Source organism: Xiphophorus hellerii, chromosome 7 (genome assembly GCF_003331165.1).
Source record: "Xiphophorus hellerii strain 12219 chromosome 7, Xiphophorus_hellerii-4.1, whole genome shotgun sequence".
NCBI classification, from domain to species: Eukaryota; Metazoa; Chordata; class Actinopteri; order Cyprinodontiformes; family Poeciliidae; genus Xiphophorus; species Xiphophorus hellerii.
The window spans coordinates 2,064,952-2,084,642 of NC_045678.1; the positions used below are offsets into that span (position 1 = coordinate 2,064,952).

Genomic DNA, 19,691 nt, shown 5'->3' on the forward strand with positions numbered 1-19,691 from the left:
GAAAACATGATACAACCAACAATGAATAGAGTATATAAAACAATAATTTTCTCTTTTTGTGAAAACAATAAACAGAAGTAACAGGCAAAACTATTTCTTAACATTTCATTGGGGGATTTCGTTTATTTGCTTTTTAAAAGCAAATAAAAAAAAACTGAATTATAAAGCAATTCTGGGGCCATTAAACCTTAAAGTTTCCAGAGTTATGGGAAACATGGTAGTAAAGGTAAGAACAAGGAACAACCTTCTGATGATATGTCAGAAGTTTTAAAAATGAAGGAGTATAGCACATTATAACAGTTTCTTTCATTTGAAAGTTTGATGAAAATATTTTCCTATATTCATTCTCGTGAAATGCTCCCCATATTAGCATCTTGATTTTTACATGCTGAGACGCAACTTTGGTTGGAGACGGAATCAATCCTATATAATTACGAGGACACCATGAGCTGACCAGACAGCGGTTCTTTCCACCTGTGTGCATGGCTCCACAACATCTTGATTCTCCCTCCAAATAACAAACACTTGGTCTTCAATCGTTTTGAGTGGCTCAACAGGAAAGTTGAAGGTTTTGGTGTTGTAGCACAGGCACATTAGATTTTGCTTTGTGAGGCATGAGCAACTCACATCACGATGAAGCAACTGATGTGATGAGACAGTTATCATTTGATGTGTCTTGCAATATCAAAACTCTTTTGGCGTTGACTCAACTGCTTGTTGATGTAAAAAGGTTTACCTCCAGTAAGGGAGAGTATTAGGGATACCTTTTCCATGGTTAACCAAGCTATCAGCAGTGTGGTAAGCAATCCACTGGATCCATCTAGAGCACCCTGATAATAACTTGCAGCAAAAAAATGCCATATTCCAGCCATAAAGCCATGTCTTTGTGGTTCAGTTCTGGTATTGTGGTGGGGGGAGTTAGCATAATTACAGGGAGTCTATAGGGATGTTCTGTGTCTTTTCTCTTTTTACAATTTGACAACAAAAAGAATAGATTTATTTCTAACAGAAATTCAAATAATCTTTATAAAATTATAATAAAAAACAGCCTCCTGTCTGGACTGGAAGCAGTCCACACAATTTTACCTTAACTTGCATTTAAATTACAGATATCTGTCGCCATGTCCCTCCTGACCCGTCCTCTCCTAAGTGAAATTAAAGATGCAGTATGTAACTTTAATTAAAAATATATATTTTTACATATTTGTTAAAACTGTCGTTATGTTGTGACAGTATGGCATGAGATATAATCTATGAAAAAATGTATTCCTCTGACTTCTCCCAGTAAACATATTTTTATTAAAGTTATATACTGCAACTTGAATAAAATTCAACTACATAGCATTTTTTGAGAAGTCTGGATTGCTTTATGTGTATTTTGCATGTTGCCTATGACTGTTGCTGGTGGGGAGAGACATTTCAGTAATGTAAATGTAATAAAAAAAATGTAACTTGCATACTGTATGCGGATTGTTGGATGTAAAATTCATGAGTAGTAAATATTGTGCTAGTTATCAGTATTGGACCAAAAAAGCAAAACAGTTGGAAGCCTTTGGAATTGTGACACTTTTGATAGGTCAGATAGACTCAAAAAATTGTAACAGCAGCTGCGTGGGGGGGCCCCAATTTAATTTTTTGTCCTGGGGCCCAAGATTCCTGGCGGCGCCCCAGCTCTGATTAATTGCTTTTATTCAGAAGATCATATAAAAAAGTTGTTTTCTTTAAAATATGACTTTATTATCTTAGTCGCTCTTTTTTTTTTTCATGTATCATACAATTATTGTGCAGTTAAGCTGATTAATTAAGTTTAGAAAATATGTATCAATGTGTGGCTGCATTTAAATACCTAAGTATTAGTTTATTATGACAATTGTTAGTTTAATACCAAGAAGTAGCTTTGGTTGAGTAATTAACTCTCTTTCCATTAATTTCTGAATTTTGTGGTGTACATGAAGCAATGTCCTTAAATATCTGTCAAAGTTCTAAACATTGTTTAGAACATTTGACCTTGGACCAGAAGGTTCAAGGTCTTCTGGCTGTTCTTCTGGTCTTGGTGTCAGAAAAACTGGTCTTCACGTCATCCCTGGTTTGATAACCTGTTGTTTTGACTTCATTTCATCAACCCCAATCACATTTCAGCCACAGTCGCTCATTAAAACATTTTTTTCCACATAGAACTTTTCCTTTTCAACCACTTTTAATCATTTGTCTGGAAGTTGACAGAGAAGAAATGTTCCAAACCATCAAAACTATTTTATAACTTAAATAAAAGTAAATTAAGTAATGTTGAACCTGCCAGGCGATGCTCTGAGCAAATGACAAAAAAAATGATCAAACTACAGTTTCTTTGTTTTATGGTTTATTGTGTGTATAACACTAAGACAGCATAAATGAACTTTGTATGAAAAAAAAACTGTTCCATTTTACAGAGCTAAACATCTTCAATTGAGTTGCTCATCTACACACATAAGTGTCTTTTACAGGAAAACGAATAAAACTACTACATGCTGGTGTCACAGGAGTCATGGTGGAATATTTGAAGAGTAAATATGAGCTTAATTGATTTTCTGAACCAGGGGTAGAAAAAGGCATAGATGATAGGGTTTAAGCAAGAGTTAAAGTAGAACAAACATATGACAAACGCAGCAGATGAAGCACTCATAGAGTTGCCTTCCTCTGAGAGAGCAACACAGTAATATGGACACATACACAGCAGGAACACCAGCACCACAAGACCAAGAGTCTTTGCTGCCTTCACCTGGGATCTTTTAGCCGTTACAGAATGTCGGAGACTGACGGCTGTGATGTGAGAGCGCATGGCGCGAGACTGAGACACGGCTACCACAAACACTCTGAGGTACAAAACTACAATAATGCTGATGGGAACAATGAAGGAAAATGCAAGATCAACATATCCTGCAATGTAGCTAATGACAAAGGCACACTCTCCGATGCAGGAGTTATACTTACCTGGCTGCTTTAAGTTCTCAATCAGAATCAGACTTTGAAATACCCAAGAACACATCCAGCATAGGAAGATGCAGACCTTTACTCTGCCTCGTGTGATTTTGGTGGAGTAATGCAGGGGGTAACAAATGGCTACATATCGGTCTAAAGATATGAGCACCATGGTTCCTATCGATGAAGAGGTGATAACATACGCTAAATACTGATACACAGTGCACATAATGTCACCGAGAAACCAGCAGCCGTCTATGAGAGCAGTTTGAAAAAACAATAGGAGGCCCACAGAAAAGTCTGAGATGGCCAACGAGAGGAGCAGGAGGTTGGTGGGAGTGTGCAGCTGCCTGTGGAAGAACACAACAATACTTTTAGACATGTGTATAACTTAACATTAATTTAAAAAGGCTGGAGAATAAAAACATTCTTAAAAACTCCTGGACGAGTACCTGAAATGTGAGACAGAGATGATGAGCAGCAAGTTTAGAAAGGCTGTTAGGACAGAGATGGAGGACAGCACAATGTACATGAGTACAACCTCAAAGTGAGGAATCGTCAGCCTCTTGCAGGAGGAGTTCAAGAACTCTGGGAAGCAGAGTTCAGCTTCCTCCAACATCTCTGGTGGAACAAGACTCTAAACTACGGAGACCTCAGTTTTGTTTTTTGATAACCTGTAAGGTTATCTCCACCCTCTTCTTCTGTCTCCATGCCTCAGCTGTTTAACCTGCTCCATGGAGATGTAGTGCTGTTTCTTGATTTTTTATTTATTTTTTTTTTTTTATGTCTAGCTTCAACAGCTTCCACTCTAGGTTATCTGGCTCCTTTTCAATACTTTTTGAAAAGTATTGAAAATGTTGTGCAATGTTGGAATGACATGTAAGTCTTCCAAAGCAAGTGGTCTTTTCTTATCTATTAGATGGCCAACAGACAATACAGTATGACAGATACAATGGAATGAGAAAGAAATTCCAACAGCTAATTCAATTTTCCATACAGGGTTAGGTAAAACTATATGTACACAAGATCATAGAAAAGTTGGTTAACAGAAAACCATGTGTTCAACCCGTAGCAAAAACATCATGTAGGAAAACAAAGTCTTAGCTGACAATATATCATGTTATAATTATTGATATAGTACATACACTTGGTTGTGTAGTGGTTTGAGGTGGATATGGTACAATTCCAGTATAGAAAACACCTGCTGGTCAAATGTACAAAACCTTAAAGTGGTCAACTGGTCACAGTCTGAAGACGTTACCGACTCACTTTAACTTGGTTATGTACCTGCAGTCCTTTGCTAGTTTTTCTATCAGTTTCTGTAGCAACCAGAGAGTTTCTCTGAATGTGCACACTTAGATCAGTATGGAGCCAGTAAAGAGACATGGGAGAAAAAAAAGTCAAAAAATAACTTTCTTGTACTTTTTCGTGCAAGTAAGATAGTATCTTGTGCTTGTGGTAACCGCAAGATCTGGTACACATGAGAAAATGTATTTAATATATTTATTTATGGACCTTTTTTCTTCGAGCAATGGGACAATGATGGTAACAGTGGTAGAAGTTTGTCCTTCTATTAATGGGTTGCCTGTTCATGTCCCGCTCTGTCTGCCCATGTCGTTGTGTCCTTGGGCGCTGGTGCCTGGCAGCCTGTCCTCTGTCAGACTGACCTGGTCAACTGTGGCTACTATCCAGTAACTTGCCACAATCAGTGTTTGAATGAAACTTCCTAGTGTTTAATTGGGGTTTTAAGTCATTGATCAATGTAAAGTAATGCATACTTTAAAGTGTGAGGGAGCTGATTGGTGTTTTTTTTTTTTTTTAATACAAATCTGAAGAGTGTGAGGCCCATGTATAAAATACAAAAATCCTTTAGGGGAGTGAATGGAGGTGCAGCAACCCCTTCTGGGCGACAGCTGACACACATTTTTAAAAGGTACAAACAAATCATCCTTTGTGGACAGTTTAACTGCTTTTCTCTGCAGGGTCAAAGCAGGACTGATGGCTTCCTCCAGTAGCCACTGGGCGATAGGTGAGGTACACACCTAGGCAGGTCTCCAGTTCTTCACATGGGACCACACACACATATTACACACAACCATGCATTCACACAGTCAGACCTAAAGGTAATTTAGAGAGATCAATTAACCTAAAAGACATGTTTGTGTATAATTGGGGGGAAAAAAGTAAAGGACGTTCCCAGAGAGAACCAGGACAGATACAAGGAGATCTTGAAAGCTTCGTGAAGAAAGACTCCAGGCTGGGATTAAAACTCCTGGCTCAGCTGCAATAATGTGGAAACCACAAACGAATCAGTGACTAAAAACTAAAATTTCCAATGTTGTACATTATTATGTTTATTACCTCTCTGAACTTGACGATGAGGGTTCTCTGGCCGTAAGCTCACACTTGTTGACCTTTTGACTCAGTCTCATTTCTTTTGCAGCCTCCACCAGGTTCTGTCCATCTAAAGTCTGGCCTGCTTGCTGAGGAAAAGCATCCCCCAGCACAATGCTGCCACTGTGTGCATTCAGTGACTATATGAGTAGAGTACTCAGGGTCACTATGTATGTACTGTGTAGGTTCAGATTTGGTCTGCTATGTCCTCTATCTGGCTTTTATTAAACTTCTTGTTCCAACAGCAGCTTTGCTCTCCTTCAGATCTTCATGGCTTGAGACTTTTCACAAATTGTTGTGGTTATAACATGACAAGATGTGAAAAGTCTGAATATGTCTGATTCTCTTTGTATTAAGGGATTGTGAATGTGCCAGTTGATCCCATCAGTCGGAACATGTTGTTCATGCCTTGCTATTGTGTTTTCTACTTGCAGGAGCAGTAGCCTGTCTGTCTGCATGTTTCTTGTTTGTTCAAAACCTTTGAAGAAATGTAGTCAGAGCAGGTAAAGAGTTCCTGTCTCAAAAGACAAACGCTGAACTTGCTCTGAAATTAGAAGAACAGAAAACTGCAGACACTCCATGGTTCATACATCATGTTGTGCTTTACATGCACATGTTTTATTCAGTAAAAGTAAAAAGCAACCTCTGACTGAAACCTGATTCACATAAAAAGCAGGGAAAGACTTTTACTTGGTAGACATAAGAAGGAATGATACCAAGAAGAAAAAGGAAGATTTGAACATATGCTGAAACTTTTACTAGCATGTGAGAATTATACTAATAAAATCTTAACAATATTGCTTTCCTGCATTGTTTTTGTTTTCACACAACATATACACACACATATTCTAAGCTCAGGTCCATTGTCTGGGCTCAGGGGAACACTTTCATTAGAAGCCAAACAAAACAAACACACATGAGGTTAATGGCTCTCCGATGAGTTTCTCCTGTCCACGATTCACACCTTCCTGTGTTAAACCATCGTCTCAGTGGAATCCTTCCAATCAGAGGTGTCAAACTAATCTTGGGTTCCACAGTAAACACATGATGTCAGTGCCACACATCAACTCATGATGCAAACAGTGTGAAAAGAAACATAATGCAATCTGTTATGTTTTTAATTAGTCGGAAGGTTCACAAAGGTTTGAAGTTTGTACTTTCTTTCTCTTCTTATCCGGCAATTAGATTACTAATTAATTTGATTGCAGAATACCAGAATACCATGGATTTTATTCAGGGCAGGACTCCATCGTGTGGATCTGTGTACTGGAATGTGTGGGTAAACAGGAGAGACCTTAAAAATGAAATGAAGCAAGATGGCCCATCCTCACCATAATAGAAATCTCTGCTCCTTCTAAAATGAGAGATGTATGTTGAAAGAAAACAAACCATTTCTCTACTGAAAGACGTGTCAGGCTAAGGGAATGGCAGGCCTGTGACTCTTATTGAAATGATGGGAGGGCATGGGACCCATTTGTATTTTTGGAGTTGTTTATTACTCTCTCCTTAATGGACGAAAATAAACAAGAGAGATAACAAGAAACATTTTATTTTATCTATTTGCAAAATAATACTGCACACATCCACAAGTTTATTTTTCTATGAAAGCCAACATCTCCCTTTTATATTAAATATTCTGGTCTGAATTTTTGGATTGAATGCAAGTGTTGTAGTTGTTTGGTAATGAGCTACACACACACACACACACAAACACACACACACACACACACACACACACACACACACACACGAACACCTCCCCCCCACCAACCCCAACCCCTGACACACACACACAACAGCAGTCTGGTCTGTATGTAACCCAAGTAGGAAATGGACATATGCAGAAGTGAGTTTGGAGGATTTTATTTCTTCCAGTATTGCATAGTTCAGACCTGTTGGCATAAAAAAGCCGAGATCTTTCCATGCGATGCTCACTAAAACACATTCTACACAATAATATCTGCACATGGAATATATTACATTTCTTTTCAAATATCCATTTATTTTTTTGCAGATACTGTCTCACTGTTCTCACCTGAAACCTTCGCTGGACCACCAGCACCCCTCCTGACCCCACTAAGGACAAGTGTGTAAGAAAATGGATGGATGCATGTTTCACTGTTTGTAACACTTCATAATTTAATTTTGTTGTTGTATTCTTTGTGATGTGGAGGAGTTACTGATGTTTTATTTTTACTTATTCTTGTTTTGTTTCTTGCTTTTTATCACTTCTATTAAAACACCACAGATCCATTTTAAACCAAATGATTTGTGAAAAATATTGACCTCAACCCTTCGGTTTTTGCACAAGGTTGCCATCTTCTGCCTTGCCATCAATGTCGGTTTGGCAGAAAACAATTCTTGCTGTTCTCATTCCTGTTGCCAAATGATTTTATTTACTGTGGAGTAAAAATCTCTCCAATCGTCATTCCCCTCTAAACCAAACAACTGGTGACAGTCATCAGTGTTTGTGACGATTGGAAGTGAATCTTTAACAGGACTGTGGAGGAATTTTGGCCCACTCTTCTTTATAAAATGGTTTTATTCAGATACACTGGGAGCTTTTTAAGCATTACTGGTCTGTTTATATTCATGCACCAAAAACACAATCAGGTTTAGGGACATACCTTGACTAGCCAAATGAAAATCTTGTTTATGTGTTTTTTTGAAGCTGTTCCCAGGTTTATTTGTTGGTGTGCTTTTATGTCAGAAGGGGTTTGGAGTCTCCATGGACATCGATTTTTCTTTTTGAATTAGAAATTCTGACTTTAACTAAGACAACTAGAGCTGCAGACGTAATTCTGGGGTCATGATCTCCTGGAGGAGCCGTTAATGTGCTTATGGAATAAATTGGATAAGTCAGCCTCTCCTAGAAGGGTTGGCCACCGTTTCATGTTTTCTTTATTTGTGAATAAATGAGTCGAAAATTCTTAGATATGGCTCTGATAGATTTTAGTGACTCCTTCTATCTGTTCTTCAGCTTCCTTAAACTAGGACATGATTTGTTATGTAGTTATATACATTTTAGTTTATTTTAGTGTTATGAGGCAGGGCCTTTTCAGTAGATTCATTCCACACATCTGACAATAATTGGGACTTTGTGTGGCTTCGTGCCAAACCATTTAATTGTAGGAAAATAAGAAATAAGGGCAAAGAAGAAGAAAAACTCAGGTTTTTGTTTTTTGGAGTATCATCTGTGACTATTATATTCATTACATCAAAACATGGGATTCCAATTAGGAAAACATCCGTATAAACTGCTGAGAATTATTAATGTTTTTTTTTATTGAGAACGATAAAGATAGATCACAACAAGGATACAACTTAACAATAAAAACATAAAACATTTACAAATAATATCTGTTTCGATAAAAATTTAAAAATAAAATAAAAGACAAACAATCTAATACATCTTCATGAATGCAGTTTTTGTCTCTGTCCACTAGAGGTAGAGAAACACAGCGACAAGATTTTAGGGATTTATTTTCATAATTCTTTGAATTTGTGTTTAATATTTACATCCATTAAATTCGTTCAGAGTTTCACGAAAAAGTTTTAAATCATTTAAACTCTGTAAAACCTGAAGCCTGATATTTACAGCAGCAGCTGAAGCTCCATTAAACTGCCTCAAAGGGAATTTAGAGAGCAACACGAATGAGTAAAAAACACAAAAAGGAGACATAAAATAGCTTTAGTACCAATGATTTTAAAGATCATAATGCGTGTGGGTAAACTGAATCTGCAATTTCTTAAACCAGCAACAAAGAAGGAAAAAATAATAATAATAACTGGTTTATATTGACGCTGTTCTGACTTGAACAGCTTCACGTCAGATTTTCCATCCAAACATAAAACTCTCTGAAAGCTTCTCTAAACTATATTTACATAATATTTATTGCCAAGTAGTTTGTCGTCGTCGTGACCAGGTAGCTTCTTCTAGTGTGAATGTGAACAATCTCTTCAGGCAGTCTTTGTCTCCCCCTGCTGGTTCCGTTCGGTAGAACACTATTAAAGAGGGTAAAGACGGTCCCCACTAAGTGGCAGTGGTAACTGCCTGTTCAAGTGCAGGGTTTATCCTTCAAACACTAAGCCTAAGACTGCATCATTTGGTAAATGTCTTCATGCTGCCTCTTCTGGGTTGGAGGATTCATTACCACATAGGTGGAGTTCTCACAAGCGTTGGTGTTTTTCTGGAACAAAAATACAAAAGAGAATTATTTAAACAGTTTAATTCAGTCCATGTTAAGACTGAATTAGTCACATTTGAAATGAGTTTCTTTTCTCATTTCTCAAGGATGAATTCTGCTTATTGCATCATTTAAAGGAGGGAATGAAAAGATGATCATAAACCATTAGTCAAGAATCAAAAATATTAATACAACAAATAAAAATGGAGGCTTACTGGAGATAGTTGCAAACAGAGTTAAGACCTAGCTTATCAATAATTAAACTAATCTAATGAATAATGAACTAAAAGAAAAACATAAAAAATGATAAACTATTATTTAAAAAGAGACATTTCTATGATGTGGGTTGACACTTCTGAATATTTAGCTCATTAAAAGTTTTAATTTATCACAACTTCTGGTTTCTCTCTAGAGTTTAAATAAACAGAAGTTAATATTTAAGTCTAAATGGACAGAATAGTTTGGGAACCATCAGGTATGGGTCAGGTTCAGACATAAGAGCCTGGCCAGTCAATGCTGGGCTCCCTGTCTGAGTTGATTCCAGCTGTTTGACCCACAGATCCTCTGCTGGGTCAGAGTTCACATTTCTTAGCTGAGTTGATGTGTGGCTCTCTATTAAACAACCAGCTGATGATTCAGCTTTTCTACATCATTCAAGCTGATCTGAGCATATTTTCACATCATGCAGCTGGTAGTGTGGAACCAAACATTCACCTGCGTAAGACGTGAGGTTTTACCCCATACACAACACACACAATATACACAACATACAAAACACACACAACATACACAACACACACAACACACCGCTATTACCACCAGCGTTACATTCTGTTGATGAACATTTTGAAAAATGCAAAACAAAACTTTTTGCTGGAATTTACACATATAAACCAGCCAACAAAACCCTCTGCTTCAGAACAATGATTATGAAACAGAATGTTGTCATGGCGATCTGGCTGGTCAGTTCTGCTTTTAATGTTTGGCAGTATTCAGATAGAGACAGAATGTGTTAAGTTCATGGCCATGTCACAACAGGCAGAAGTGGAGGTTTACCTTTTTTTTCTCAAGCAAAGGAGGAAATCACACATTGTCAGAGACGAACCGACTGTCTGGAGTCGATTCCTCCTTCGAGATTTCACAGTTTAAAAGACCGGATGCCTTTTTGAGTTAATTAATTTGTGATCATTTTTACATAACCCTGTGTTTTATTCCTGAGATTACATAGCAGAATCAGATAGTTTACCACAAAGGACACATTATCTTGTAATAACAGGCACTTAAAGCCATTTCACCATCATAACATGGTGAAAACAATGCTACAGTTTGAAGGCTTTGGGAGATCGTATGAGATGACAGGATCATTTCAGAAGATTGAAAGTGAACGTTTTGCAAAACCTTAGGGGAAGAACTGAAGACGTTCTGAAGTTTGGATTCAGCTCACAGGAAACAGACAAACTTTATGTTTGACCTTTATCACTTTTCAGATGTACGTAAGTGACTTATGAATCCACTTCTCCGAGTTCAGTTATTGATTCTGTATCTAACTATAAAAACATTGTATTTTTCATTAAGCTAGTGTCCAACATCCTTCATAACCCTGAAAAACATCTGTTTAACCTTTATCTTATCAACATGTTTCTTCAAACAGGAAGTAATATTAATATTTGAAGTGGCCTAGTCAGAGTCCAGACTTTAATCTGTTAGAGAATCTGTGGAGGGAAGATTAGGGTCATGGCAAAGAGCTCTTCCAACCTCAGGGACTTGGAGCTCATCATCCAGGAGAAATTGTCAGAATGTCAGTGGAAACCTGCAAAAAGCTGCTCTGCACCAATAAGAACGGTTGCTGTAGTGTCAAAGTTTTTTTTTCATTTATTATTACCAGTTGTTTTATTATTTATTAACTCTCTTGTTCCCTACCTGTTTGGTTAAATAATTTCAAATCTAAATTGTAACAACAGTGAACTTGACTGTATAAAACATGAGGCCATGTCTTTTAATAACACAAATCTTCTTTAAGTTATTTTTCCTTAGAAACAGCTCAGTGGTAGCTTATGAAATAGATTATTGAATTGCATGGATACATAAACCTAGTCATGTTTTTTGTACAGACGTTACCAAGCAAAGCTCTCAGCCTGATGTATTTTCAGTCACTCAGACCTTTCAGTGTAACTGGGCCCAGTTAGACACCTTGATGAACACCAGAGTCTGTCTAACCACAAACTTCCTTTGTCTTTATTTCTAGCACCAGGTGTGGTTTAGAGGTTTATTCACCGATTGATTTTTTCCAGTCTTGCCCTATTTCTATTTCCTGTTTATTTCAAACTCTATGCTTTTTGTTTCAGAGGAATAATTTCATATTTAAATGTTTTTACAGTGAAATCACAAATCTGCTGAGAAGTGAAAGCAAAGATAACAGTGTTCCAACATGCGCTATGAGAAGCTCAAAGTGGAGAGTGACGTGTTGTTTTTAATCTGTTTCAAATAACCTCTGCTTGGTTTTCAGCTACATTTTCTATTATTTCAATTTATTTGCATGGTATGAAAGGTAAAAGCCAAGTGCGAAATAAAACATTTCCTCCACTCTGACAGCTGTCAGTGGGAACTGTAACAACACACAACCCAGCCCTTCTGTTCTGAAAGGACTCTGCGTGTGAAATTCCTCCCACAGCAGCACTGAAAATAAACACCTGGAGACGCATCAGCACTCACACCAAGCTCATCCAGAGAAAGAGGCTGAATGTGGAGACATAACTGTAATTTGAAAAGCGAGGGAGCTGATTAATGCAACACTTTCCTCATAAAGTAAGAATTAGATTTTCATATGTATTTTTTGGAAATAAAGCTTGTGTACCATCAAAAGAAAATGTATTAACAGATTTTTTTTCCCCAAATTATAAATAATGATAAAATATATATATAATAAATAAATTATAAATAATATTATTGATAGTCTCCATACTGGAAAGTTTCCTAGAAATACATCATTAATGAAGAAGTTTCTGTAAAAAAAACTTCAGGGACGGCGGAGTCCCTGCTCGAAATTCCGTGAAAGAGGTGTACGGAGGGCGTGCCGTGGTGGCGTAGTGGTTAGCGCGACCCATAGTTAGAGGCCTTGAGTCCTCGACGCGGCCGTCGCGGGTTCGACTCCCGGACCCGACGATATTTGCCGCATGTCTTCCCCCCTCTCCTTCCCTGTTTCCTGTCAGCCTACTGTCATATAAGGGACACTAGAGCCCACAAAAGATCCCCTGGAGGAGTAAAAAAAAAAAAAAAGAGGTGTATGGAGCCTTGTGCCAGAAGCTCATTAAAATGCTGACTACATCATTTTAAACTGTGTGATTGTGAGTGGGAATAAAAATAGCAATAGGTATTTTGTTCCATATAACACAGTAGGAGTGTAACAGGTAAACCTTCTATGGATGCAAACTCGACTAAAAACCCACCTGTTTATGATTGTATTTGAAACGTAATCAATTACAAATTTATTGATGGAACCTGAATTAATGTCGTGTTTTGATTGTTGATTCCATGTTGCACTGTGTGCAACATCAAACAACTCTGTGTTTGATGTGATGTAAAGCACTTTGAAATGCCTTGCTGCTGAAATGTGCTATACAAATAAAATTTGATTGATTGATTGATTGTAAACTTTAAAATGAGTAAAATTAGTAAATCAGTTACCCAGACGGTGGCTGTCAGTCTGACGTAGAGGCAGGTGATAACACAGCTGTACAGGAACATCAGGGCCAGCAGACCAATCAGAATCCATCCCAGCACAGATTTATCAAGAGGAGGGCAGTCCTTTTCACCTGATTACAAACGAGACAAACCACAGAAACATGAAAATGGACCTTAGAAAGAAATTCATCTTGGAATATTCTAACTAACAGATTTACTATGTGGTCCCATTACTAGTAACAACACATTAATTTAGTTACTACATTTTAGTCCAAGAACCAATCATTTCAAATTGTGCAGCTCCTTTCTGCCTTTGGTGAGAAGGAATCATATTGTGAGATAAATGACTTCATCTAACGATTATAATAGAATAGAATAGAATAGAATAGAATAGAATAGAATAGAATACAATTCAACTTTATTGTCATTGCACTGTCAAAAGTACAAGCAACGAGATGTAACTAAGACTATTTCCTAAGGAACACTTTGTTTTTACTGCACCAATAACAGCGTTTGTGTGTGATGAGTTTTTATTTTGGTTTGGGTTACATACCATATAACAGTGTGGTATTTGTTCCTCTCCTGGTGTAATCCACACCGCCATACTCCACTGTTATCTCACACTGATAGGTGGCTCTTATTGTTTCTGGTCTAATGTTTCGTAAAGTGAAAACAAACTTGGTGGAACTCAGACTCAGGGTGACATCTTTACAGGAAGCCTGTCCCTTCTGACACAGCAGCTCTTCTTTCGCATTCCTAAAAGTTAAAGCATAAATCAGATACTGAATGAACTTATCTGACAAATTCGGAGCAAAATGTTCATTTGCACCTTAATTTGAATGCAAAGGTTTTTCATGCAACTCATGAAGAAAGGATGAGGAAATACAACACACGTTTTTAGGAGTGGAAATATGTCAAGTCTTCACATATTTACACTGCTGTGATCATTCGGTGATGGATTGTTAGTGGTAGACTGTAAAGAGTTTGCTCGCACCACGATGCACGGTGGTCTTTGGTTTGTGTGGGTGACTCTTTTTCCTGTCTTGTTATGTTGTTTTTATCCCCAGTAAGAACTTTAGATCGCTGAGATAGTGAGGAGGTTTTGCAGTGATGGCATGTGAATCTTGCAAACTTTGCTTCAAATGTTCAGAAGGCCCCATTTTCACTGTACTGTTGCTGTGGCTCTAAACCAGGGGTCTTAAACTCCAGTCCTCGAGGGCCGCAGTCCTGCAACTTTTAGATGTGCCTCTGCTGCTCCACACCTGAACAGAATAATTAGGTCATTAAGGCTCTGGAGAACTGATCTACACAAGGAGGAGGTCATTAAGTCATTTCATTCCAGTGTTTTGTACCTGTGGCACATCTAAAAACTGCAGGACTGCGGCCCTCGAGGCCTGGAGTTTGAGACCCCTGCTAAACAGTCAGCGAATGTCATGTCAGTGTTGTCACATAGACTGAGGTCAAATCTACCTAACTAGCAGACAGGTCGATAAAAAAGACAAATAAAGGAGCTTGAAATAATTGTCTTTTTGTGTCAGCAGTGATTACGTACAAAGAAAAGCATGCGGTCATCATCGCTTTGAATCATAATACACTGGAATGTATGGAAAATACCAGTGAAAAGTTCATTTGTTATGAAGATTTCAGAATATCCAAAGTTCCCCAGAAACAGCCAGGAACATCTCCTCCTCCTCAGGGATTCTACAGAGCCGAGCTGAAACCTGTTCAGTGGTTCCTCTGTATTGCAGGTTGGTGAAGTTTTTCTCTGAGTCACAATAAGGTACAAAGTTTGTGACAACCAGGCAGCTGTAAAAAGCTCCTTAAATCTTTCCCCTGAAAACATCAAGTATGGACTCAACACAACAGGAGGTACAAGATGTCAGCTTTTGGCTGTTTTACCCTTTTGATTATTTTTACAAAATCAATTCTGATCAAAATAATTGGACTGTTTTAATATTGGAAAAGCCCAAGAAAAACAAATATACTTTATAAATGTTCTCTCTTTTTATTAATGTAAAAAGCAATGTGAACAAACAAACAAAAAAAAAAGTTAAAAAAAAATTGCTCCAATTGGTAAAGAGAAAGTGAATTAAGTTTATCCAACTTAATTTAAGTTTAACCAAGCCAAATATATTATGATCATTCAACTAAATTTATTTAGTTTTCTTAACTGAATTCATTGTGTGTTTAAAATGACCAATTTAAGGCAGTCTTTTTCAAATCATTTAGTTTACTACAAATAAAGAAGAAAGCTAACAAACAATCTTTTTTTATCAGGGTTTTTAGGCTCAGGCTTTATTTAAGAGTAGTCATACAGAGAAGTGGGTGATGACAGAGAGTGAAGACATGCAGCAAAGCTCATCAGGCTGGAATCAAACTGACAACAGCCACGTGGAAGACTAAGGTTTCCTTATGTGAGTTGTGCTCTACCCTTGTGCCACCAGAGCACCTGATCTATACAGGATCTGTCCCTGGTGAAGCTTGCGTCATGACATCAGACGTAGGATATGAACACGGTATTGAACTTTTGAGAGTACTCTCTAAGAAGTGTACTCTCACAAACAATCAAGTTCAATGCCGCATTCGTATCCTGTCTGATGTCATGACGCAAGCTTCACCAGGGACAGATCCTGAATCAACCAGGGTGCTGTTGGGTGGTGGAGCAGGGGTGGAGCACAACTCGCATAACAAAACCTTAGTCCTCCACGTGGCTGTTACAGGTTTCATTCCAGCCTGATGATCTTATGTGTGTGTCTTCCCTGTCTTATTTATTAAGTTAGAGCAACTTAATAAATAAAGTTGGACAAACTATTTTCTTTTTTCAGTGTACAGGATATTTGAAAAACTAAAGTAACATGTTAAAACATACATTTAAAATTATTTAAATTCAAATTGTATTTCAAGCACAATGTGAGTGATAATGTAGCTTTGAATATTTTAGTTTTTCAGTTTGGAACAACTTAAAAGTTTGAATTAACTTTCTGTAGAATTTAGTCAAAGAGATTTGAATTATTTATTAGACAAAAATAACTGATTTGAGTAAGAGTGACAAATTTGTAATGTTAAACACACTTAATGAATTAAGTTGTAAAAATTTAATAAATTGAGTTGGATAAACTTCATGAATTGATTTAAGTTAATTAAGTTAATTTAAGTTTGTTAGATTTGTAACTTTTTAGTCAATTGAACACAAAAAATTAAGTTGTTATCACTAAACCAAATGAATTAAGTGAGATTAATGTAAATAAGTCTATAAGATGAACTACAGTCAAAAACAATTTTAGAGTGTAGAATGTTAAGTTTACAACTGTCTCTGGAGAGTGGATTCATTTTTCAACACAACTAAACATAAATATTAACCAACACATATAAGGACTGACTTGTTCCCTGACTGACAAACAGCACTGATTTTCAGGTCTAAAACAAATAAAAAATTATCAGACTCAATGCGTGATTACAGCAGCCATTAGTAGAACACTCACTGTGAAATTCTGTACAGTCGAACATCCTGAAGCTTAGACTCATAAGAGTCATGTTCACAGCTGATTGAGGAGGTTTGGTCTGGGTTCACAAGCTGAAACTCCGGCTGGATCACCTTAAAATCTGAGGGTTGAAAAGGATCGGTAAGGAAACACAGAGTCAGGTAAAACCTGCTGGCTCACTTTGATAGAATGAAACTGATTTATACCAAAACAGTATAAAGACTGACTCCTTGCAACAAAGAAGAAGTTTCATACTGCATTGCTCTGTTTGCTGAGATGACACTTCAGGCCAGAAATCCAAATAACTACTTTCATTTATTTCAAAGAATGTTAATGATTGTGCCACAATCATAAGTCTCAACAATTAAATGTTTTTCCTTAACCAAAGGTGGATAAAAAATCCTTATTACCTGAGCCAGGTAAAAAGCTTTTGTGTGTGATGAGTTTTTATTTTGGTTTGGGTTACATACCATATAACAGTGTGGTATTTGTTCCTCTACTGGTGTAATCCACACCGCCATAGTCCACTGTTATCTCACACTGATAGGTGGCTCTTATTGTTTCTGGTCTAATGTTTCGTAAAGTGAAAACAAACTTGGTGGAACTCAGACTCAGGGTGACATCTTTACAGGAAGCCTGTCCCTTCTGACACAGCAGCTCTTCTTTCGCATTCCTAAAAGTTAAAGCATAAATCAGATAGTGAATCATCTTAGCTGACAAATTTGGAGCAAAGTGTTCATTTGCACATTAATGTGAATGCAAAAGTTTTTTACGCAACCCATGAAGAAAGGATGAGGAAATACAACAGACATTTGTAGGAGTGGAAATATGTCAAGTCTTAACATATTTAAGAGAAAATAATGAATAAATTCCCACAGAAAATAAAAATCAAAGAAGATCAGCTGTAGCAGACAATGCATCTGCTTTAGAACTGATAGTTTGATTAGAGACAATGAAAAAGGATGAAAGATGCACACATGTGAGAAGAGGAACTAAAGTCAGTAGAAACAGAACAGAAAGCTTGTTAATGAATCAACCATCCAAAGCAAGATCAGAAAATGGTTGTGTGTCCTGTGTTTCTGTGTTGCCCTGTGACAGACTGGTGACCTGTCCAGGGTGTACCCTGCCTCTCGCCCGGAAAGTTGGCTGGAGGTAGACACCAGCACCCCTACCGACCCCTCTAAGGTACCAGGGGGACACAGAAAATGGATGGATGGATGAAATTACATAGCAAAAAAAATGTTTAGATTTTGCTTCAAGGCTTCATGAAGATCCTAGTTCCAAAAAACGAACTATTTTTTGATGGGTCAGGCTTTAAAAGGTTAGATTAAATTACTCATGAGATATTTGGTAAGAAAATAATGATGCTATACAGCTGTGGTTTGAACACACAGTGGAACAAGGAGCCACAAACAGACTGCTTCACAAAACAAAGTTCCTCATCATGAACGTTAACTTCACAGCTCTATCTGGGGAGAGGATTCATTTTTCAGCACAACTAAACATAAATATAAACTAACATATTTGAGGACTGACTTCTTCCCTCTGTGACAAACAAACAGCAGCCATTTTCAGCCCCATCAGGTCTAATAAAAAATAAAAAATGATCTGACTCAATGAGTGATTCCAGCAGCCATCACCAAAACACTTACTGTGACAATCTGTACAGTCGAACATCCTTAAGTTTAGATTCGTATGATTTATGCTCACAGCTGATTGAGGCGGTTTGGTCTTGGCTCACATGCTGAACCGAGACCGATGTTGGCTGGATCACATTCAAATCTGAGGATTGAAACAGAAACAAGTTTTTCCTGGGAACTGCAGTCAGGTAACATCTACAAATATATTAGAATTAATACGTTAATGCAGCAGTAAAAATCTGAAATTAAAAGGAATCGTGCATTTTATTACTTCTAAAGAAACAAGAAGTTTTTTTTAAAAAAAGTTTTCTGAAGTCCCAGTGGGGCGTCAGGTCACATTGGCATTTCAGCAATTTCAATTGAAGTCAGTATATTTATATAGCACCAATTCACAACGAACATTGTCTTGAGGCACTTTATCAAAAACAGTCATTTTAATTCAATCACACATTCAATTAATCCTAGTTATGAGTCAGTTCATAAAGCTCTGTTTATTATTGAAATTCATCTAAAAGGTTTTCTATCTAAGGCAAGTTGTTTAAAAGATGACATTTCTACTTACCATAACTGAAGACAAATTCTGAGCTCAGAAAAAATAAATTGAAGATAAAAATGTTTAAGTTCAGGCGTGACATCTCAGCAGTGTTGTCTTCTTCCTCTGTAGCAAAGAATAAACACGTTAAACCTCTACAGACACTCTGCCGTGATCATTCAGTGATGGATTCAGTGGTAGACTGTAAAGAGTTTGCTCGCACCACGATGCAAGGTGGTGTCTTTGGTTTGTGTGGGTGACTCTTTTTCCTGTCTCGTCATGTTGTTTTTATCCCCAGTAAGAACTTTAGATCGCTGAGATAGTGAGGAGGTTTTGCAGTGATGGCATGTGAATCTTGCAAACTTTGCTTCAAATGTTCAGAAATATTGGAAAAGCCCAAGAAAAAAAAAAAGTCATATATCCATCCATTTTCTTACACCCTTGTCCCTAGTGGGATCGGGAGGTTTATTATATATGTTTTCCTTTTTTTTAATAACGTAAACAGCAATGTGCACAAAATCAGCCAAACCAACACCGACCCCCTCTCTCTCAGAGCATATAACACTTTCATGATTATGAGTATCCTAGACTGTATTATTACATTAAAAGCGAGACATCTCTTCTGGACTTATGAGGCAACACAATATGCATGCTTAATTTAGTAAGATTAGGGAAGTGTACATAAGAAAAGTGTGTTGGCAGGGATGAGAGGGAGAAACCTGAACAGCTGTACCATCTCTGGCCGACAGCAAGAGAGGACGCATGGAAACTAGGCCAAAAGAGTTTACGTGCAAAACATTTTACTTTTATCTTATTA

General features: G+C 37.3%; 2 protein-coding genes across 2 annotated transcripts; both read right to left on the bottom strand.

Annotated features, from left to right (window-relative positions):
* Positions 1 to 2,448: 2,448 nt before the first annotated feature.
* Positions 2,449 to 3,569, bottom strand: LOC116723661 (trace amine-associated receptor 13c-like). Its single transcript, XM_032568729.1, has 2 exons — positions 3,411 to 3,569; positions 2,449 to 3,308 (listed from the first exon to the last, which is right to left on the bottom strand). The coding sequence occupies exons 1-2, from the start codon at positions 3,488 to 3,490 to the stop codon at positions 2,501 to 2,503; spliced, it is 888 nt and encodes a 295-aa protein (XP_032424620.1). The 5' UTR covers positions 3,491 to 3,569; the 3' UTR covers positions 2,449 to 2,500.
* A 4,950-nt stretch (positions 3,570 to 8,519) lies between these two features.
* Positions 8,520 to 19,254, bottom strand: LOC116723660 (uncharacterized). The gene is made up of 7 exons (XM_032568728.1): positions 18,905 to 19,254; positions 18,355 to 18,484; positions 17,173 to 17,375; positions 16,703 to 16,823; positions 13,774 to 13,976; positions 13,224 to 13,351; positions 8,520 to 9,542 (listed from the first exon to the last, which is right to left on the bottom strand). Exons 1-7 carry the CDS (start codon positions 18,975 to 18,977, stop codon positions 9,444 to 9,446), a joined length of 957 nt encoding a protein of 318 aa, XP_032424619.1. The 5' UTR covers positions 18,978 to 19,254; the 3' UTR covers positions 8,520 to 9,443.
* Between the last annotated feature and the right edge of the window lie 437 nt (positions 19,255 to 19,691).